Genomic DNA, 23,931 nt, shown 5'->3' with positions numbered 1-23,931 from the left:
GGACAAAAGTATTTGGTCACACCTGTTAATTATTGAATTGAGGTGTTTCAATCAGACTCGTTGCCAGAGGTATATAAAATCAAGCACCTAGCCATGCAGTCTCCATTTGCAAACATTTGTGATGCAAAAATGGGTCGTTCTGAAGAGCTCAGTGACTTTAAGCATGGTACTGTGATAGGATACCACCTTTGCAATAAGACGTTTCGTGAAATTTCATCCCTGCTGGATATTCCACGGTCAACTGTAAGTGATTTTATTAGAAAGTGGAAGCGTTTAGGAACAGCAGCAACTCAGCCACAAAGCAGAAGACTACGTAAAATCACAGAGCGGGGTCAATGACTGCTAAGACACATGGTATATAAAAGTCGCCAACGCTCTGCTTATTCCATAGCTGAAGAGTTCCAAACTTCCACTGCATTAATGTAAGCACAAAAATTGTGCAGTGGGAGCTTAATGGAATAGGTTTCCATGGCTGAGTAGTTGCATACAAGCCTCACATCATCAAGACCAATGCCAAGCGTTCGGATGGAGTGGTGTAAAGCACACTGACACTCAACTGTGGAGCAGTGGAAACGTGTTCTGTGGAGTGACGAATCACGCTTCTCTGATTGGCAGTCAGATGGGTGAGTCTTGGTTTGGCGGATGCCGGGAGAACGTTACCTGCATGACTGTATTATGCCAACTGTGAAGTTTGGTGGAGGAATGATAATGGTATGGGTCTGATGTTCAGGGTTTGGGCTAGGCTCCTTATCTCCAGTGAAGGACAGTCTTAATTCTTCAGCATACCAAGTCATTTTGGACAATACTATGCTTTTAACTTTGTGGCAACAGTTTGCGGAAGGCCCTTCTCTATTCCGACCTGACTGTGCCCCAGTGCACAAAGCAAGGACTACAAAGGCTACAAAAATGGTATGATGAGTTCAGTGTGGAAGAACTTGACTGACCAGCACAGAGCCCTGACCTCAACCCCATCAAACAGTTTTGGGATGAACTGGAACAGAGATTGCGAGCCAGGCCTTCTCGTCCAACATCAGTACCTGACCTCATAAATGCTCTACAGAATGAATGAGCACAAATTCCCACAGAAACACTCCAACATCTTGTGGAAAGCCTTCCAAGAAGTGTGGAAGATGTTATCGTTGCAAAAGGGGGACCAACTCCATATTAAAGTATATGTATTTGAATGCAATATCATTACAGTGTTATGTTGGTGTAATGGTAAAGTGTCCAAATACGTTTGCCCATATAGTGAGTGTATATGTGTGTATATGTATATATGTATATGTATATGTGCACGTGTGTGTGTGTATATATATATATATATATATATACATATATATGAAATTAAAATACGTAAAAGCTGTCTGTTTTGGGGTCAGATTTTCAGATTTTCTATTTTGCCCTTTTTTTCTTGGCATGCTGTCCCCTTCACCCCCCCCCCCCCCTCATGAATACAACAATAAAGTATATTCTAAGCATGTTTTCATATACATGTATAAATATAGCTTGCATGTATGTATACATATACTCAGTGATCGAAGCAGAAATTTTAGAAGTGGTGGTATGGATGTAAGTGAAGTAAATTTGATAGTTTTACATTGAAGGCAGTGGAAGTGGAAGTATGGCATACCACAGTATACCAGCCCGCTCCGGCCATTGTGAATACATATATATGTGTATATATAATATGTGTGTGTGTGTGTGTGTATATATATATATATGTGTATATATATATATATATATATATATATATATATATATATATATATATATATATATATATGTGTGTTTGTACATGTATGGGTGTGTTTGTTTTTAAATAATACCACTGTGTATATGTTAGGGCCAATTCTTATAATATATTGTTATTAAAATAATGGAACTGAAAGCACTATTCTGTCTTTTCAGTTCCATTGCCCTCTTACTATGTAATCTTGTTGATACAATGTATGTATAGGGCCCATGACATGTATGGCCAGCGCACACTCTTAACAACTTAATGGAAAATTTCAAACCCACAACAATACTGTCTCCTCAGAAATGCATATCTTTTCTAAAACTATGCACTGTAGAGATTTTTTTTTATATATATAATTAAACCTTATTCCTGAACTGTTGGGTTGAAAACATACTTTTGAAAAATTTCTATTGAGTAAAAGAATAACTAAATTTTCATGAATCCTATGTACCAAATAAAAAAAACTTGCAAAATGTAAAACCAGAGATTTTACTGAGTACATAGACACCACATACATGTTCGAGTACATACTTGTGCAACCAAAACAGTCATTTTATATAAAGGCAATCACATGTAGAGTGAAATTTTACTTTAGAATCAGGTAGTACTGGTGGAGGGTGATAATGATCGGGGTGTCCATGAAATTTTTAGTGTGGAAGTCGGCGCTTGGGGTAATTAATTCCCATCTTCATCATCCTTTTTCCACCCCATCACCATCCCCTCTCCCTGTCATAATTCTTAGTTCTTCCTATCATCATCATTCTTTCCCACCTTCAAGGTATTTCACTTCTCTGTTCTCATTTTCCCTCTCATCCCCCTTTCTTCTTTTAATCCTTTCATCCCCCCACCACTATTATTATCAACCCCTTTATCTTTCCCATTTAATGCCTTCCCATTCACACATCAGTCCCCTTTGGGTGCAGATCACAGCGGAGTGGGACTGACCACATAGTGCTCAGAAGGGAACTTCATGACATGTAATTTTGGTGGTCACAACAATGAGCTATTGAGTTCACTTGCCTTCTCGTTTAGCACTATCATGTAGTGCTTGGAGAAGGTAGTGGAAATCAGTTCTGCACACTTGCAGAACTGATAAGTAGCACAGTGCTTTTAATTATTTTAACTATTTATGAAGCCCTGAACCAATCGGAAACAGCATTTCCGCATTTAGCCATTTGTAAGTAAAATGGTAAGTTAAGAAAAGCCTAATGCAGGAGATATTGGAGATGGGGACTGCGGTGTTGGCAATTTTATCAAGCCTCGAAAAGCTTGACCCTGATGGCTAACGCCATTCATTGTTATGAGGAGGGCATCGCAAGAGCGGGATCTTCGGATCCCTCTCTGGCAGGTTTGCTGCTCTCTCCTATGCTGTTTAACACAAGTAGGACCCAAAGTATTTATTAGAAAAGAGCCATCACCAGGACAGCCTCCAATCAGACATGCTGTCCTGACATGTCATTTATAGTAAATTGCCCCGTTGCGATGACAGATGATACTTAAAGGGCAAAAATCAGAAAATTCTTAAATAGGCCCTTTAAAGAGTTCAATGTGTGCAGCATAACTAGTTATTTATGCCAGCCTGCTACGTAAATAATAATTTCTAAGCATTTATAGAGTTGGTTAATTAATGGCAATGCCTTTCTTAACACCTTAAGTAATGCTGAAGCGTTTAGGAGAGGTTACTTAGGGTAGCTAATTTGTATTCAGTACAGCTAGCTAGTTTATTAATGTCTCTTCCTTAGTTAACTAAGGTGCCCCTAAAGGCCCTTTCTTAACGGACTTTTAGTCGATTGGGGGATTGATCTGCACATGACTCTTACCAAGGCGGATGGCTGAACAGGAAGAGGAGAAAGCAGAGCATGTGCCAATCCAGTCATGTGTTTAGAAAGACGACTCTGTGCTCTGTTCTGCATCTCTCCATAATATGTCATTTCTATGTGAGCTTCAGCTTCTACTCCTATCCAGCTAGCAAAATAGAGCAGAGGAGAGACATAATTTCATTTTTGCCTTTGTGCACTGGGACCTACATTTTTTTTCTAAACTTGTTTGGAGCTGCAGAAAATTGCTACTTTTAAAATGCATGTGTGACAACAAGCTATGATTACTGCTTGTAATTACTGTGGCCTTAGTAATTTTGCTGCTCTTTTTTCTGCGGTTGACACAAGCGGCAAAATCACATCATGAATCTGTGATGTACCTATGTGGAGAAAGGTATGTGTCCACAAATATCACCACAATTGTCTATCTGTGGAAAAAAAAGCACACAATACATGACTAATTTGTTAGCAGTGCTTTGGGGCAACAGTTGTGAAAGGAAGGATTGTTTACTATCTTCAAATTGATTTAATTATATTTTATGTGTATTTGTTATCTTTGCCATTTCTGTGACAATTTTTGAAATATATATTAAATTGTTTGTTTTTAGTTTACACATAATGACACGTTCAGCTTTACTTTTCTGTTCATGACACTAGTACCCTACCAATCACATAGTAAACTTGTCCAACACTGCTTTATAAATTACAATGACATTTTTTTGCCAATTATTTTGTGGCCCTACACTCTGCTTAAATATGTTTGCATATATGCAATAAGCCAGAAAAAAGACATCTTAGTGCCTTGATAGTTTGCAACGGTTTCCAATATCTATATTAAGATGAATCACTTTATAACTTTTTTTTTTATATATAAAAAAAAAAATACTGAACCAGCTTCCCAGTTATGTAAAATATTTGCCCACTTTTGACTAGGTGAAGGAACGACGAGAAAGAGCAGAGTATTACAGACGTCGTGCTCAGGGAACTCACTTCTCCCGAGAACACCTTAATCAGATCCTTTCTACCAGCAACAAGTTATGGGATGTGTCTTCTACCTCTAGCAGTGCGGAAGATATGAGCAACAATCTTAAAGCTCTAGATCTTGCTGGGTACGTTTCATGATGTAGTCCTTGAGTTAGCCAGTGGATAAGACCTATACTTGCTTTCTTTGAACAAGTATGAAGGTTTGCAAAGAATCTGTTACAACAACTTCAGATATTGTAACACCAATGAGTATACCCATTAATTGAAATAGGAGTATTTCTAAAGTGAATATATAGTATAGTCTCTAACTGTATGAAAAAATGGCATTTATCACATATTGTTATTATCCATTAATTAAATAATGGATAATAAGTTCTGTATTAAGATATTTGCATTTCTTGAATAGTCTTTGTGTGGAATTTGACTTTGTCAAACTCACTAAAAAAAAAATTCTACTTACTGTATATAATATATAAAAGTACTATATATTCATACTGTATATTTATATGTACATTGTAGTTACAAAGTCTCTGATCACTGGTTACTAATATCCATCAAGCTACTTTCATTCAGTCCGTTAAAACATTACTTTCCGCCAAACAGTGCAAAAATATTTACTATACAAATGGCATATAAAACCTGGCAGTTAGGCTCTAAAGCAAACATTCAGAAATCAGTGTCTTTAGCCAAGAACTGTTGTGCATTGTAAGACACTTTCTCAACGACAATAAATCACCCGTTTCCCATAGTTCTTTTATAATCAGCCGCTGACATCTAAATGGCTACTGCAGAGACTGGCTGACAGGTCGTACAAGATGATCAACTGCTAATCATACTCTCTGACTTTGCTCAGAATGTATAGGTTAAACCAGTGTCTGATTTTCAAGTTAAAAAATATTTTTCTCTATTTCTTGTAGATAGATTTAAGTCTTTGTTAGGATACTTTGATAAGGGTCATCTGAAATATTATTGATGTTGTGATTTTTAAGTGAGCCCAGCATATCAGTAGATATGGAGCAATACATTCCTGAGAACAATGCACCATTTTGGTCTACATCTCAATTCATGTGATCGGAGTAAGCATATTATATACCTTATTACTAATATTTAAATTATTGATCTTTGTGCATTGGTTTCATAGATTACAAACATCGTTGAAGAAGGAAAAAATACCCCAGTCACAAAAAAAAGTGAAAACTGCATCTAATACAGATTTAGGGGTTTTAGAGTCCCCTACCATCCCCGTAAGGAGAAAACTAGTGTGGGATGAAAATGATGATATAGAACCAACAGAAGACATAGTGCCCTTGAGAGTAGAGGATGAACCTGAGGAAGCTGCTGACACTGAGGAGATAGATCAGGCAGAACACAATAAAGAGGAAGATTACATCAAAAGCAACAAGGAAAGAAGGATGCAAAGGTAGTATTTAAACTATGTTCTACTTTTATATCATCATCATCATTCATCATCATCATTTATTTATATAGCGCCAGCAAATTCCGTAGCGCTTTACAATTGGGAACAAACATTGATAACACAATACTGGGTAATACATACAGACAGAGAGGTAAGAGAACCCTGCTCGCAAGCTTACAATCTATAGGACAATGGGAGTTAGACAATGGGAGTTAATATGATGTGCTACATCATATTGCACAATGGACCAGCTAGAATGCTATGGTAGAAGTATTGAGTGGGCTGTGTGTGTTGCAATGTTGGTCAGAGGGTTGTTGTCTTGCGTTAGCTGTGTAGAGGATGGTAATAGGGTAATCTAGGGAAATTAAGATGTTGGTTGAGGAATATCATAACCTTGTCTGAAGAGGTGGGTTTTCAGTGAACGCTTGAAGGTTTGAAGACTAGAGGAAAGTCTTACTGTGCAAGGGAGGGAATTCCACAAAGTGGGTGCAGCCCGAAAAAAGTCCTGTAACCGAGAGTTGGAGGATGTGATGAGAGTGGGAGAGAGACGTAGATCTTGTGCAGAACGGAGGTGTCGAGTAGGGAGATATTTTGAGACAAGTGAGGAAATGTATGTCAGTGCAATTTTGTTGATGGCCTTGTATGTTAGTAGAAGAATTTTATATTGGATTTGTTGAAATACAGGCAGCCAATGTAGAGACTGACAGAGTGGCTCAGCTGAGGAATGACGGTTAGTAAGGAAAATCAATCTAGCCGCTGCGTGCAGAATAGATTGTAGGGGTTCAAGTCTGACTTTGGTAAGACCAGTAAGGAGGGAATTGCAATAGTCAATATCTTTATATTTTATGGATTTCGGAGCCGCTATATAGTTTATTGTTCTATAACAACTTCCCTGCTTTCGCTATGTTGGCTTTACTATTAAGGAAACATTTTTACTCTGCCTTCTTACTGATCTCTTACACAGGATCTGCTTTCAGGATGTAATGACATAAAGTGGTTGAGTAAAGGTTGTTTTAGTACAGTTATACTAGGAAACCTAATACAGATGAACAGAAATGTGTAGAATATGTCCCAATTTCGTTACTAAATACTGAATATAATGTCACACTTGCAATAAAATATGTATAATCCCCTGACAGTACTGTTAATTACTCATCTCTTTTTTTATGGCAGCCCAAATGAGATGATATAATTGAATTTCCTTTACTTGGACAACGCTGCATGATACCAAAGGATGTTCCGTTTATTTCTCACAATTTCCACCGGTCACCTTGGGTTGTAACCTTTATTTTGGCAGTATCACTGTTAGTATGCTGAGCCAGTATCAGTCTTCTTGCACAGGTAGCAGAGATGTGACTCAGCAGGAAGAGGTGAGCTCAGCATTCACCATAACACGTAGCGGAACAGCTCTCCTAGCCACAAAACTCTTCTTGTGTCATAAGGATTTTGTAGTATTGTTTCTGAGTTCCAAGTTTCTTTTGTGGCTAGTTTCTTCTGATAGAAGTTTTAGTGGTTAGGATGCTCGCTCGATGGAATTTTCCTAAAATGGATTCCATTGCTTAGTACTTCTAGTTTCCTAACATTTGTGGGTTTTTTTAAATGGTTGCAGAAAGGGGAACAAAAAGTCATTTAGTTATCACTTCCTTAGGTACTGTAAGGGGGCATTGTAGCAAAACCTTACATGGTGATTTTCAAATCTCCAGACTTAGAAAAGGGAAATCTCCATTAAATTTGACACTTCTGACACCTTTAAAAATATCACCAAACATCTCAAAATCAGAGAGATTGATTTATTCATTGTAAACTATGGAACAAGGGAATGTGGTAAAGATGGATTTGCAAAATTGCCATGTGTATTTCCAATCAACTTACTGATGACTTTGGCTCAAAACCAGTGCAATATAAAAAATATGGAGATGACAAGAGAAATAGAGCTCTTGCTTATTCTGACAAGGGGCTAGATTTACTAAGCTGCGGGTTTGAAAAAGTGGGGATGCTGCCTATAGCAACCAATCAGATTCTAGATGTCATTTTGTAGAAGGTGCTAAAGAAATGAAAGCTAGAATCTGATTGGTTGCTATAGGCAACATCCCCACTTTTTCAAACCCACAGCTTAGTAAATCTAGCCCAAGGTGTTTGTTATTTAGGAGATCATTTAGGAGTTTTGAGGAGGATAGAGAAGCCAGGAGTCACTATGTAAAAAACCCAAACCAAAATAGTAACTATCCATTCTTAAAATAAAACAAAATGTAATAAATCTCCATTTACTAGATTATAGAGATTTATACTGAAAATAAAAATAGATTTCCCCTCTGATTGTTACTTTACTATTGCAAAGGAATCGGTATGATAGTTCCCACTTGTATTATTGCAAATATGCCAAACAGTTAGGCATTCTGCACTATATGATCTATTATCACAATTCTTTCACACCAACATGCATACAATTATTATAGTGCTTCTGAAACTTTATGTATGCCTTTTTGCGTAACATCACTCATTTAAACAAAAATTCAACAGAAGCTTTTAGAATATTGTTGGAAGCACAGTGGTTAGCATTGTTGCATCACAGCAGTAGTGGCATGGGTTCAAATCCGAGCAGGGCCATACCTGTGTGGAGTTTGTATGTTTTCCCTGTGTTTCCATCGGTTTCCTCAAACACTCCAACATAGGGTAATTGGCTGCTGACAAAAATGAACACTACAGTCATGGACAAAAGTTTTGAGAATAACACAAATACTGCTGCCTCAGTTTTAATGATGGCAATTTGCATATATTCCAGAATGTCATGAATAGTGATCAGATGAATTGCAACGTCCCTCTTTGCCATGACAATTAATTTTATCCCAAAAACAACATTTCCACTGCATTTCAGCCCTGCCACAAAAGGACCAGCTGACATCAGGTCAGTGATTCTCTCTTTAACACAGGTGAGAGTGTTGATGAGGACAGGGCTGGAGACCACTCTGTCATTCTGATTGAGTTAGAATAACAGACTAGAAGCTTTAAAAGAAGGGTGGTATTTGAAATCATTGTTCTTCCATTGTTAACCATGGTTACCTGCAAGGAAACATGTGAAGTCATCGTTGCTTTGCACAAAAAGGACTTCACAGGCAAGGATATTGCTGCTAGTAAGATTGCACCTAAATCAACCATTTATCGGATCATCAAGAACTTCAAGGAGAGAGGTTCAATTGTTGTGAAGAAGGCTTCAGGGCGTCCAAGAACATCCAGCAAGTGCCAGGACCGTCTCCTACAGTTGATTCAGCTGCGGGACCGGGCGCCAGCAGTGCAGAGCTTGCTAAGAAATGGCAGCAGGCAGGTGTGAGTGCATCTGCACGTACAGTGAGGTGAAGACTTTTGGAGGATGGCCTGGAGTCAAGAAGGCCAGCAAAGTAGCCACTTCTCTTCAGGAAAAACATCAGGGACAGACTGATATTCTGCAAAAGGTACAGGGATTGGACTGCTTTCAGATTGTATGGGGCATCTGGAAAAAACCCTTGCCCGGAGAAGGAAAGGTGAGCGCTACCATCAGTCCTGTGTCATGCCAACAGTAAAGCATCCTGAGACCATTCATGTGTGGGGTTGCTTCTCAGCCAAAGCATGATGGAGCACCTTGCCATAAAGCAAAAGTGATAACTAAGTGGCTCGGGGATCAAAACGTCGAAACTTTGGGTCCATGGTCAGAAAACTCCCCAGACCTTAATCCCATTGAGAACTTGTGGTCAATCCTCAAGAAGCGGATGGACAAACAAAACCCCACAAATTCTGACAAACTCCAAGCATTGATTAGGCAAGAATGGGCGACATCAGTCAGTATGTGACCCAGAAGTTGATTGACAGCATGCCAGGGTGAATTGCAGAGGTCTTTAAAAAGAAGGGTCAACACTGCAAATACTGATTCTTTGCATAAACTTAATGTACTTGACAATAAAAGCCTTTGACACTTATGAAATGCTTGTAATTTTACCTTTATATACCTTAGCAACATCTGACAATAAGGTCTAAAAACAGTGAAGCAGCAAACTTTGTGAAAATCAATACTTGTGTCATTCTCAAAACTTTTGCCCATGACTGTAATGTGTGTGGGGGGGGGTTGTGTGATAGGTAATTTAGGCTGTAAGCTCCAATGGGGCAGAGAATGATGTGAATAAAATAATAGCGTCTGCTCAGCACTATAGTGGTTCTATATAAAATAAAAACATAAATACATAAATTATACATTATACTAATAATAATAATATACAGTATGTACACTACAAGCAAAAGTTTGTTTTTTGGGCTTTTTTTATGCTGTGAAATTTGCTCAAGACAAAATGTGTGTATTTCTGTAATGTGGAGTGGGGACTGTTTGGAAATGCTGACATTAAGGGGGGTATTCAATTGAACGAGTATTTTTTTGACACAGTGTTAAATAATTTTAATAAGTTTTTCTTTATTTTGGAGCGCTTTAACTTTACCCGCTATTGAATTCATTTTTTAATGCACTTTTTTTTTTGCTCAAACGGTCCTATCGTGCTCAAAAGGAAGATCTATTGAAAGTATAGGGTATGCGAGAGGCAGCCACGTTAAAAGTTATTCAGTTGTTCTTTAAAGCGGTGCGTTAAACAGGCCAATATGCTTTTTTTTATCTCGCACCTCTTTGGGGTGTGCTAAAACTAAAAAGCCTAAGAAAACTACTGTATTTGCCGGCGTATAAGACGACTGGGCGTATAAGACGACCCCCAACATTTCCACTCAAAATATAGAGTTTGTTATATAATCGCCGTATAAGACTACCCCCTCTTCCGCACACCTTCCACACACCAAATAAAACATAAAAGAACATCAGATTTGATTTCAACATGTTAATTTATATTCGAATGCCTATGACATGCAGGAAAACTGTCACAAGGCTGTATGTTATCAAACATGTACAGTAAACATAAAACAGTGCGAGTTTATTAAACGTAATTCACTAGTCTATGATAGAAGGAAGATAACAAATAGAGGGAAAGAGCAAGTGCCCACTTACCCCTTGGCATAATCTTTAATGCTTTTTCATTTGATTTCCAGTCCCGAACCATCTTTTCTGTAACTCCATATTGTCTTGCAGCAGCACAATTATTATGTTCAATGGTGCAGTACTTTGGTTGGCTGTTGGCTGTTTGGATTGGTCCCTGCTCCCTGTCTGCCCTCCCTGTCAGCAGAACGGGCCGGTCACGCCGAAAAGGCTGGCACCCCTGTATCGCTGCTGATGCTCGCCGCAGCCACGCTGATGACCCGCCGCGGCCGCACTGGATACCGCGCCATACTGGACCCGGTGTATAAGACGACCCCCCCACTTGGAGGCATGTTTTTCAGGGCAAAAAAGTAGTCTTATACGCCAGCAAATAGGGTATTTCAAATCATGTAATAATGAAAAAAATAAAAATAAACTATGTTTATCAGTAATACATAACATGAAAAAGTTGATTTTATTTTTAAAAAAAGAATGAAAAAAACCCATAAAATTAAAAAAACACAAAAATCACTAATTATATTTTTCATACTAATATGTATGTACTAATGTATTTTGACATAGTATAGTTGAGTCTATAGTAATAAATAGTAAAATAAAAAATATGCTAAAAGAAAGTACTGTATGCAGATATTATAAAATAGAAAGGTTGTGTAGTGCAATCTAATGTATGCAAATGTATGCCAATCCTTTTTTTTTTTTTTTTTTTTATACATGGCCGCGTTAAACCCTCCCCTTCACTCCCTTAAAAATTTGCAAGCACCAATGATTAACTCGCTGTGGCAGCGTTAACTGTGTTTCAATTGAATTGCATGATTTTATACGCGGGGCTAGCTAAAACGGTCGTGCCAGCGGGTCTAAACCCGCGCGGGAATTTTTTTTTTTTTATTAACCCGGCGTCAAAAAAAAATAAATCACATTCAATTCAGTTCCCCCCTTTATTACATGCTCTCCATATACTTCAGTACAGAGTGGAGGGAACAGGTCAGAATTAGTTGACAACTAGCTTATCAAAATCTGACCTAATTGTTTTTAATTCATATCTATATAATACATCAACTGAAGATTTTGCCATTTCATTCAAATAATACAGTGCATTTTTTCTTATTTTTGTCACTGGAACAAATCTGGATTTCTTCTTCAAAGCAACTTTTGCCCTATTTTTGGAAACTATGTTTTCCGCAGATAAGTGGTGCTCCTTGATCTGCACAAAGCTTTCAAACAAATAATGTATATTGACAACTTTAGAGTAAACACAATTAGGAGTAAACTAAATTGGCCTCTATAGCCAGTGGTCATGCTCTCATTTCAATACCACTAATAATGACTGACTTTGAAGTAACTGTCAAAATGTTTTCCAGTGCTTTTTCTTTCTCTGTTCCGTGAAAGCTTTGCTTTGCTTTGTTGAAAATGTGTATTCCTGTATTAATGGAACAATCTGAAAATAAGTAGCAGGGCCCTCTTACCTCTTTGTATTACCCAGTAGTGTTTTATTACTGTTTGTTCCCAATTGAAAAGTGCTATGAAATTTGTTGGTGCTATATAAATAAATGTTGATGATGATGATAAGTCAATGAAAAGTGTGCAGGTTCATATACCTTCAAAAAACTCCTTTGAATCTTCAAAAATCAAATCTACTTATATGTAAATTTGCTTCCCTTTGAATATTACATGCTGTCACCATTTCCATTTCTGGACATGTTTGTGCTTTTTATTTTGATATACATCGATGTACCACAACATTAAAACCACCTGCCTAATATTGTGTAGCTCCCCCTCTTGCCTCCAAAACAGCTCTGACCCTGTCGATACATGGACTTCACAAAACTTCTGAAGGTGTCCTGTAGTATGTGGCACCCAGACGTTAGCAGCAGATCCTTTAAGTCCTGTGGGGCCTTCATGGCTCTGACTTGTTTTTCCAGCACATCCCACAGATGCTTGATCGGATTGAGATCTGGGGAATTTGGAGGCCAAGTCAGCACCTTGTACTCTTGTCATGTTCCTCAAACCATTTCTGAACATTTTTGCAGTGTCAGGGTGCACTATGCTGCTGAAAGAGGCAACTGCCACCAGGAAATACCGTTGACGTGAAAGAGTGTACTTGGTCTGCAACAATGTTTAGGTAGATATGGGTCCTGGTATACCAGGACCCAAGGTTTCCCAGCAGAACATTGCCCAGAGCTTCACATTGCCTCTGCCGGCTTGCGTTCTTCCCATAGTGCATCCTGATGCCATCTTTCTCAGGTAAACAGAGCACACGCACCACATGATATAAAGAAAACGAGAATCGTCAGACCAGGCCATCTCTTTTCATTGCTTCATGGTCCAATTCTGGCACTCACATGCCCATTGTAGGTGCTTTTGGTAGTGGACAGGGGTCAGCATGGGCACTCTGACTGGACTGCGGCTGTGCAGCCCCATAAGCAGCAACCTGCAATGGGCTGTTTCTTCTGACACCTTTCTATCATAGCCAGCATTCATTTTTTCAGCAATTTGTACTATAGTAGCTCTTCTGTGGGATTGGGCGAGATGGGCAAGCCTTAGCTTCACACTCATATCAATGAGCCTTGGGCACCCATCACACTGTCTTCGGTTCACCAGTTGTCCTTTCTTGGACCACTTTTGGTAGGTATTATTAACCACTGTCTACCAGAACACCCCACAAAGCCTGATGGTTTGGAGATGCTCTGACACAGTCATCTAGCCATCACAAGTCGCTCAGATCTTTACACTTGCCAATTTTTCCTGCTTCCAACACATCAGCTTCAAGAACTGACAGGAGGCGTGGAGTCTAACGCACCCCTGGTATTTATCGAGGAACCTCACAAGGTGGTAGGGCCTTGGCTGCATGAGGTGCGCAGATCGTGGTTCTCCAAGTTAGTTACCAGTGCACTGGATAAGAGACCAGGGATGGTCGACAGTCTTGAGTTGGATATCAAACGATGGCGCAGTATACAGGGAGAATTCAGAAGAATGGTCAGAGACAAGCCAGAAGTCAGGATCCAGACGAGCTTAAAAGTACCAAACGCAGGACAAAGATACTGATTATTTATTCCATTTGTTTGTCACATTTATTTAGTGACCATTGTTAAAGTGGGGCGACTAATCTTTAATCAAGATGCAGCAAACTGTGTGGCCAAGAATATGTGTGTTCAAATTGTGTAGATGTTTAGGGACATTTGGAATCGGCAAGGGAAGTGAAATTAATTTTAGGTTTAGTGGGACAATGGTACAAATGATGGAGGAAATCATGCTTCTGACATCTGTTCACATATGTCTACAAATGCTGAAGTCTGGGGCAGAAAAATTTCCCACAATTCTTGCAGACATAAATCAGATGTTTCCAAAAATGTTGTGGAGTTTAGATGTAACATAACACCATCTAAAAAGCAATTTATAGACATTTTCTTTAATGAGTAGTAGTATATGGATTATTTAGAGACCACTCCCAGATATCCATCCTCTCTTCTGAGTCCAAAGTCTCTCCAATATCTGATTCCCAATTCAATTTGTGCGCTTCTTTATTAACAAGAAGGCGTTATAAAGAACTCTTTGGATGAATGATTTTTATGCGGGTATTTATTTTAAGGTGTTAATAAGAGATGTAAATCATCATAAAACTGTTTATATATTGTTATTACAGACCATGTTCTATGAAAATAAGTCCTCCAGAGGATCAGTCAGAATGTACCTCCATGTCTTCAGAAGTTGAAGGAAGACTCCCGACCCCAAAACTGAAAACACATGGACAAGTACAGCGGACTCATCATGATCTAACTACTCCAGCCACAGGTCAGATTTGTAGACTGCATGCTTTCATACGCAGAGTAAATCTGCCTACTAAGCAGGGGCGGATCCAGACTTTTTGCGATTTTAGGAGGGGGGGGGGGGCGATTTAGGCCCCGCCCCCGTTCTAATTTCTAAGGCTGCCGGCGGCTCCACAGTATGTGCAGGTCCGCTCGGCAGTGACAGTGTGCTGCCCCGCTGCTCTGATTGTGTTTAAAACACAATCAGAGCAGCCGGGCAGCACACTGTCACTGCTGAACGGACCTGCACAGTGTGCAGCCGCCGGAAGCAAGCCCCCGCTAGGGGGGGGGCGATCGCCCCGATCGCCCCCCCCCCTTTGATCCGCCACTGCTACTAAGTCAGGTTCTTCCCTTTTCTAAAATGTTATAGAATATATCTACATAAATCACCAGAGGTCTCTCACAGGTTTTCATTAGTTTGTGAAATTTACTTTTCTTGCTATGACTTTTTGTTATATTTTTGAACAAAGTTTTGCCTTTTTTTTTGTTACATAAACATATAAAGTTACTCCAAGGTTAACCCTTTGCACTGTTTTATTACTAAAGCTGTCAGGTGAAAATAGCTTTGTACCTGATTTGCATTAAGTAGTGTTCCTTAAATCAGAAGGTAATATACAATGAGCTAACAAAATGTGAATCTTCCAGTGTGTTGTTGGATCCAATTGTGCACCAAAATGGATTGAGGTGTTCCTTGTTGAAAGACCTCACATGCTAAGGCCTCAGGGGATGGAGAATGCACATTTAGTGAAGCAGTCATCTGAGTGGCTGGATGCAGAGCCTTTTTGCACCCCCAAAACTACTTGATTTGTTTTATATGTCTTTGAAGGGGACAGATTCGGCTCTATTTGTCCCAGTACATTTTGTGAATTGACAAAAAAATGTAATTAAAATAAATAAAATCTAAATGCAGTGTGACTTTGAAATGCATAATAGGCAAAAACCAAATATTTTTCCTAATTGCTAGAAATTGTGTAAACAATACATGGATTGTATAATTGACAAACATTAAAACATTGCAGAACTGAAAATAATAGCATGTACCTAGTATTTTTCCAAAACATATACTTTTAACAATCAATTACTTGCTTTTACCTAGCTTTATTATTTTTAACCTAGTCTTACCTGTGCACAGGATAATTACAGGATTAAAGTAATAATAGTTGTAACAGGTAACTTGATATACAGCTTCATTATCTCCAGCTGTAGTCTTACACGAGTTCCATGTTTAAGTTCTCATTCTGTAATATAATGGTAGTAGTATAATTTAATAATCTAATATGTTACTTCTCAGGTGGTGCTCTTTTAGTTTCCCCAACTAATCATCACCACGCACCAGAACATAAGCATAAAAGTTCCACTAAACAAGATTGTTATCCAAGTAATTCTGTCTCTAAATATTTCATTGAAAGAAGGAAGAAAAAGGTAAGAATAGTGTATTATTTTCTGAAAAGTAAAAGTGATGATATTGTATAAAAAAAATATTGGCATGAGGTGACCAAGTTGCATTATATTAGTATGTTTTACAAGAAATGTTTATTCTAGGTCATTTGCCAGTCCACATTGAAGTAAGACTGGTTTAGATAGTAATTTTGACAAGGACAACATTTATCAAAACCATAAGAAATATGTAACAGCAACTTGGCATAAGTAACAAAATATAACTGAGACTCAGATGACATGATAATGTCAATGGACATTTTGACTGACGTGACAGTCATCCCACTACTGTATGTAGTTAGCATTATCTGACTGACTAGATCTTTATAGTAATAATTTCTGGTGCTTTTACAAAGGTGTGAAACTGAACTGAATTGAATTCACTGGACCTTATGTTGGTATTTTACATTTAAATAATTGACATCTACAGTAATTTGTTATTGGATCATAGTACAATTCAAATATAATCTCTAGGAATCTGTTGTGGAAGTCGCAGCAAGCACTGCCAGGCTCTGCTTGTCTGAGCATGTTGTTACTTTTAGTTCCACAACAACTGGAGAGCTATATTTCCTTCCAGTGTTGCAGGGACAGAACACATGAGCCAATCTCCCCTTGTGTTCAGAAGGAGGCCACATTCTGCTCTTCTGTGCATGTGCAGGGGCCAGTGCCTGACCAGTGAAATTTGGGCTTCACTACTGAGTGGGGGTCACAGGATGGTAGACCAGTATTGCTTGGCCAGTCTAACCTCTAGCTCCCCGAAGAGGGTGACCCCCTGTAGGTGGTGGTAGTTTTGCCATTGGAGTGTAGTGCATAATGCATTACAGTTTTAGTTTAGTGCAATAGGTACTGCATAGAGCAGTGGGGAGTTTAGTGATAATATTTTACAAAGCATATTGTAATGTAAATTATGTCTCCTACTAAGTCACCTTGGAAATCTATGAACATTAAAGGCACTATATGATCAAGGATCTTCTTGGTGACTTTTAGTTAGTGTAATTATAATCTTTTATCCTCTATATAGTCATCAGTGATCAAATTCTCTCATTATTACTGCAATATCGGTAATATTTCCCAACTTTAATAACTTGTGTGCCAGGATGAAATGCCGTCCCTACAATCTCCCCCTGTTGCTGGTCTAATGACTGTAGATCCATTGCCATTGAGGGAGGATCCATGGCTGAGTTCACCCGTTTCCAATAAACCTTCCCCAGCAACCATCTCATATCCTGTCAGCAGACCTGTAGAGAAACCTTCTGTCCCAGTATCTCAGCAGTGGAGTTCATCGTGTCGAATACATGGATCCCTACGAGATCCTGAATTCCAGCATAATGGTAAGATGAAAAAAATCCTGTTACTACTAAATAGATATGTGTGAATCACCCAAAATTTGCTTTGCAGCGAGTGGTGGCAAAATGCACATTTTCTATACTTATTAGCTGTTTGCCAGAGCCCAAAGCTTGGGAGGGTGCTTGAAAGTTATTTAAGCTATTTAGTGTTTCTTTTAGTCAGAGTTAAATTTTGTTTGTATACAGGTAAGAGATTTGTGTTTTAAATTTATAAAATATATATTTTTTTTAGATAAAGTTAGTAATACATTTCTTTCCTTTGATAAACAAGTGGGGAGCCTCTGCAGCTTCAACCCAATGAATACACCGGGCAATGCAGAAAAAGGACCTTTTGTAGGGTGTGTTTAGTGGCTCTTCACCCTTTGTTAAACAAATCTCACAATGGGTACATGTAAAGGTTGCAGAACACCCATCCACCAGGTATTGCCACTTGTCCATTTTCATTCTTCAGTTTTACTTCTACTGGTAATATAAATATATTTAATGTTTCTTTACTTTCAGGAAACTTTAACAGCCCTGGCTTTTACAATGCAGCCCTTAATGATGACAATAGCATGGAAGGTATGGTTTATGATGACACTTTACAGTGAAAGTTGTGTGGGATGTTATAAGTGTAATCTTCCTTTACTCAATACAAACCAAGGACACATAGACATAACAAATAGATTATGATTTAGAGATAAATAGCAGGAGGAGCTAAACAAAACATATCAAAATAGCTACAAATAGAATGATCAGTTAGAGGTGATAATTGTATGTTTATTAATTTATTTTATGTATTCAGTGTCATACACCTATTTCCCACATGTATATTTAACTGTCCCAGAATAAATAGTTAGAAAGATGTGGAAGTAGCCTATTTAATAATCGTGTTCTTTCTTGCAAATTGGTAAGAGTTTGTGAAGAGTTTTGTACACATGTTGCCCCTTGTGTTCTGATATTCCTATGGCTGCCTCCAAAGTGATATGTGACAGCCCTGCCTGCTTATTTGGACCTCACAATTATTGTCTTAATTTGAATTTGTAATTTATATTATCAAAACAATATGTTAGCACATTCTGAGAGCTAAGTGCAACTTGTGAGCCTAGTTTACAGGGAACTCCTTTAAAAGTAGTTGATAAAGTGAGAGCATTAAAGTGAAGGCCATTTGTGTCTTGAAAATGTTCTGTGAAATAATGCAACCTTAAAGGAAACTTTTTTAATGTTCTAGCTTCTCCATACCTCACTGCTCATTTTAATATCTTATTAAAAAGACAAAAATTGTTTTAGCAATTTTGATTTCCTATTGATCACTAGCCCTGTGGAACCAAAGTTCACTGGATGTGCCTCAATGTGTGGAAAAGTGGAAATCAATGTCCAACCTTCTGCCCCTTTAACTCCAAGTGTGAATAAAACTTTCATGCTTTCACATAAATTACTACCCGATTTACCCTTAGTTATCATTTTAATAAATCATGTGACTGAGGGGACATCAAGACTGTTTATACTACATGTGTCACTTGGATGAACCTTTTTATTACATTGCTCAGTGTGCTCCTAGAAATGTACTTCTCCACCAAAGGCCTAAACTTTCGGCAGAAACGTTCTTGCCGCCTGTAATAGAACAATCCCCATTTACAGTTCACTGCTTAAAACAAAAGTAAATAATTGAATACAAACCGCATGTCTCACCCACCCTTCACATTCTCATCCAACCCCAGTACTTAACAGCCAGGGCTGGTTTCCACTATTATAGGGAGGCCATGCGTGTTTGGTCTACCTGTGATGATAAAAAACCATCCTCATAGAGGCATGAGCCCATGTCTCATGCCTCTATGGGGGGAGGGGGCACAGGAACATAATGACTTAGCTCCATTCTGGCTAGTACTCTTTCCACCCACTAGTTTGGAGACTGTAGTATTTAACTCTTTGATCCTAGTGTCCTGCCCCTAATGCCAAAAGAGAAATAAATAAATATATACACAAATAATAAAATATAAATTTTCTTGATGTATCATGATATCAAGGACCCCACCTCCTCCCCATAAAAAATCCCCAGAAAAAAGAACCCATCCCCACACTAAGACTGACCAATGTTTCTATACTTGGAGACCGCTTTACTGACCAACCAGTCACTAGTTTTTCCCTATGGTTGTCACTTGTGATGGCAACCGTTCAAGAGAGAATCCTGACTTGGATCATTTTGCATTGGTTGGGCGCAGTATGCAGATGCATCAGGTGCTTTTGTATTTTTATATATTTAATGAAATGGTGAATATGGGTTTTCTGAGTTCTGAGGAGTTTCTAATTTTAAATTGTGACTCTTTTAGTGTAATGGACAGGGACTTACTGACTCCTCTCCATTAATAAGTTGCAAATCCAGGATCCCACCCAACTGTCAGGGGGATCACACTCAGTATTTCAATATACACTCAGCCCCTTCATAAAAGCACCAGCCCTGTGCTGGCCAACCTGGGACTTGTTTTCACTGTTGCAAAGGGACCACTCAATGGTGGTCTCCCTGTTATAGGGGACATTTACATTAGTAACTGGTAGTATCTCCTTAATCATCAATTGTATCAATGGAATGTTTCCTGTACCTACATACCATTGATTACGGCAATTCTTTTTTCAGATGACCGGCTTTCTCAGATTTCTGCTAGGTCAGCAGCTTCTAGCTCCCTGGCCTCTCAAGTTTTGGAGCGTGCACAGAGAAGAAAAGAATACTTTTGGGGCAAGAAATGACAAGATTAATCAACTGCTACAGGGAAAAAAAAATGTAGTTGATGTGGAACATGTAAAAAATAGGATGATTTTTTTGTGTGTTTAAGTTTTGTATTTTTAAAACGTAAACCATGACCTTTTTGGTATGTTATTGCAATACTTCTATTTATAGTCCTGTCTTTTGAAATAATGAGCACATTAGTAACTGTATGATTCTTTGAGCATTAATTGGCTATACTACAGTTTAAAATGAATACAGATGTATGGGCTGGCCTGGACATTGTTCCCTCTTGTTCTCTTTCTTGTATAAGTTAGAGACAGCTACTGAAAAATTCAGCTGACATGTAAGTTCAGTGTGAAAATAGAATGGCGTGAGTTCTCACAACACTTCTACTTCCTATTCACTCTAATAGAATCTTCCAGGCAATCAAGATTACTGTGTGTTTTTTTTAATTTTGTTGAAACAATGTTGCTGCTTTCTACAAAATTGTTAGCACTTACTGCTGCAGAGTAGCTGATTGGTTTAAATGTTTCAATCAAAAAAAGACATTTACCCACTGGTGTTGCATTTGAGTATAAAAAAAAATGCAAGTTTTACACTAAAGTAGCAAAGCAAAATGTTAATAAAAACACACACACAATTGTTAAATAAACTTTTGTTGAAATAAATACTCCCCAAACTTTTCTTCACCATTTATTAATAGAAAAAAATATGTATTGTATCTTGTAATGATTCTTGATTTGTAATCCATGGGGAATATTCCTTATTTGTAATCCAAGGGAAATCTTTTGGCGATCTTAAGAAAATGTTTTCTATTTGTAATTCAATGGGTGATGTTCTTCATTTTTAATCAAAAAGATCTTCTTCTGGTAATCCATAGGAAATGGTCTGTGATTGTAGTCCAGTGGAGTCTCTTGTTAGCCAATGGAATGCTTCATTTTGTAGTCCACTTGTAGTCTTCTTTATTTGTAATCCACAGGATATAAAAATAAAAAAAACAGACAACGTGAACTGCTTCAGACAATCATAAGCAGTTTCACGTGCTAGCCTCAATATAATTGTCTGCCAGTGAGGGGAGTCCCTTGGATTCCATCCTTTGATCATCAGTACCATTTACTTGACTCTAAATAAATGGGGGAAAAACAATAATATAAAGCTTCATTTATGTCATTGGTCCATTCATATCAATGACGTTTCTACATGTAGTGCACAAATCCATAAGAAAGAATGTACCATTGGCATGAATGAAGAAAAATACAGCACAAAGATGGTGTAACTGCTGTTGTTAATTCCTAGTCAGTATATATACAAAACACTCCAAAAGAAAAAAGTTACTTTATGAAACGTGGTGATATGCTTTAATTGCACTAAAATGGATCAAGCAGAGAACCTCAGCAGCACAAATGTATGCAGTTGCAAGTATGTATAAAAATGGTTATGAATACATAGAATAGACTACATTTTATATTACATGCATCTTCTTGCTTTGCACTTGCGTTAAAAACTCATCTCAGATGTAGCGTTTTAATGCCAGTGGGTAAGGGCCTTAAAACAGCAGAAAAATGAATAGCAATGTTTTAAAATTATCCATTATGTATTGGAAGATATGCATTTTTTTCATTTGTGCAGTTCCTTTTTAACTAATGAACATTTCCCTATAAATCGACAAATGTAACATTCTATTAATTTTTTGGCTTCATATAAATTTTGTTCTTCAGTTGTATGATGTGTGTGTTAAGTTCCATGTTTACCTAATACTGATGTATATCACTCTGATAGTACCAATTCACTATTTCGTAATATTGACTTTGACATGGTCTCGGTTGGTCGACACGTTCACCAAGATTTGTCAGTTACATTGACCTAACCATTTACTGGATGGATTGCCCATAAAAATCTGCTTGTACCTAGAATACAGGAATGTTAGAGTTCCTGTCAAAACCATAAACGCCCACAAGCCAGAATGAAACTTAAACAAGATTTATACAAGTGAATGTGGTCACTGTTGAGAAAAGCAACTCCCTGCTATACCAACTGCGCACATGCAAATGCAGTTTGTTAGAACTTTAATTATTTGAGTTGGTATATTTAATATTTTGTGTACTTGTTTAATTTATGTAAAATCAAGTTGAATATATTGTACATGATTGGTGTGAAATTTAATTTTTGTAATAAGTATATAGATATATATTTAGTTTGGTTTTCACAATGTCAAGGAAATGAATATATTTTTTTAAATTAAATCTAAGCAAGCTTTATACTATACATTTATGATGTTTTATTGAGAGTATAATTATGTATTTTATACATTGTAAATAACAATGTAAATCTTAAAACTTTAGAAAATGTCACTAAATCTTTCAAAACAAAATGTGAAGTAGCATGTGTTCAGTTTTCCTGTTCCCCACGAACACCCATGTGTTACTAATCCCCCCTTCAAACATAGGACAGGCCCATCACCACCTCCTGGTTTTTTTCTGTCCCTTTACATCAGCGCTCAAGATGTCTCACCTTGCTCTTTCCTAGTGTGTGTATGTGGGGGGGCTTAAACCACCAGTTAAAGCTCACCACTCTGCCTCTCACCCTTCTCTCCAACGCTCCACCATCTGATACTAAATAGTAATGTTTTACAGGAGCAGTGATCACCTTTAAAATATTCTGGCCAAAGGAGTAAATAATTTCACACCGGTTATAACTGATTTGAAGGTACAAGATCAGGATATTATGTTCCGCCTTTAGGTAAGAAGGATTTAACAGCAACCTCTGGTTTTTTGTTTTTTTTATCATCAATCGTTTTTATTGAAAAAATTTTAAGTAAATGGGGGGTACAGAAAGAAAAAAAAGGGGGGGGAAAGGAGGGGGGGGGGGGGGAGTTCATCCACACCAATATAGAATTTGCAAGTTACAGACAGTATACAATTTATAGTATTCAGTTTACTGTGCAAATTTAAACTAACTCACCAGACCTGGCCTAGGTCTTGGAAAACCCGACATAAACACTCAATCAGGGCGCAACTATTGACAAAGAACCACCAATAGCAGGGGGAGAAGAAGAAGGATTATTTACTGGAGCCCCACCCCCGTCGGTCACGTAGACATGCCATTCAAACCATTTCATCAATGGGGAAGATGGTCTCATTGAATAAGGGACATCTAGTGTTTCCATTTCAAACGCATACTGGACTTTGGTAATTACCTTTGACAGAGAGGGGGGGAGCGGTGCTCTCCATGCCTGGGCTATGGCTGCTCTGGCGGCAATAAGTATATGATTAAACACATAACAGGCCTGTCTCGGGACATGAGGCGGATATACCTGGAGAAGGGCAATCTCGGGGGTCTGAGGAAGATCTAATTTGGTCACTCTCTTAGCTAGGTCAAATACCTGAGCCCAGAAAGAGCGCAAAACCGGGCATGTCCAAAAGATATGAAGCAAATCCCCAACCAATGAGCATTGTCTCCAGCACAGCTTAGACTGGGAGGGCCACATTTTATGGATTCTAGAGGGGGTCAGGTAAAGTCTATTAACTAGCTTGATGAACATTTCAGTGTGGTTTAAACATTTGGACATGTGAAAAGCATTTACATAGACTGCCTGCCACTGGTCCTCTGTGAGGGCTATCTGGAGATCTGATTCCCACTGGAGTTGACTAGAGCACTTGGCTATTGGCTCCGGGGAGGTGAAT

At 38.2% G+C, this 23,931-nt stretch overlaps 1 protein-coding gene across 5 annotated transcripts in view; it reads left to right on the top strand.

Annotated features, from left to right (window-relative positions):
• MDM1 (Mdm1 nuclear protein) overlaps window positions 1-21,934 on the top strand; it is a 49,005-nt gene extending 27,071 nt beyond the window's left edge. For 4 of the 5 annotated variants that reach the window (XM_075209492.1, XM_075209489.1, XM_075209494.1 and 1 more), the window contains 7 exons: window positions 4,489-4,664; window positions 5,681-5,959; window positions 14,599-14,747; window positions 16,053-16,183; window positions 17,295-17,529; window positions 18,046-18,105; window positions 20,159-21,934. In XM_075209492.1, the coding sequence (XP_075065593.1) occupies window positions 4,489-4,664; window positions 5,681-5,959; window positions 14,599-14,747; window positions 16,053-16,183; window positions 17,295-17,529; window positions 18,046-18,105; window positions 20,159-20,268 (1,140 nt within the window). In that variant the 3' untranslated portion in view covers window positions 20,269-21,934. The remainder of the gene's footprint in view (window positions 1-4,488; window positions 4,665-5,680; window positions 5,960-14,598; window positions 14,748-16,052; window positions 16,184-17,294; window positions 17,530-18,045; window positions 18,106-20,158) is intronic. The other variant, XM_075209493.1, reaches the window with a different exon arrangement.
• Window positions 21,935-23,931: the final 1,997 nt, after the last annotated feature.

This window comes from Mixophyes fleayi, chromosome 4 (genome assembly GCF_038048845.1).
Source record: "Mixophyes fleayi isolate aMixFle1 chromosome 4, aMixFle1.hap1, whole genome shotgun sequence".
NCBI lineage: Eukaryota > Metazoa > Chordata > Amphibia > Anura > Limnodynastidae > Mixophyes > Mixophyes fleayi.
This window is presented reverse-complemented; position numbering and strand designations above follow the sequence as displayed.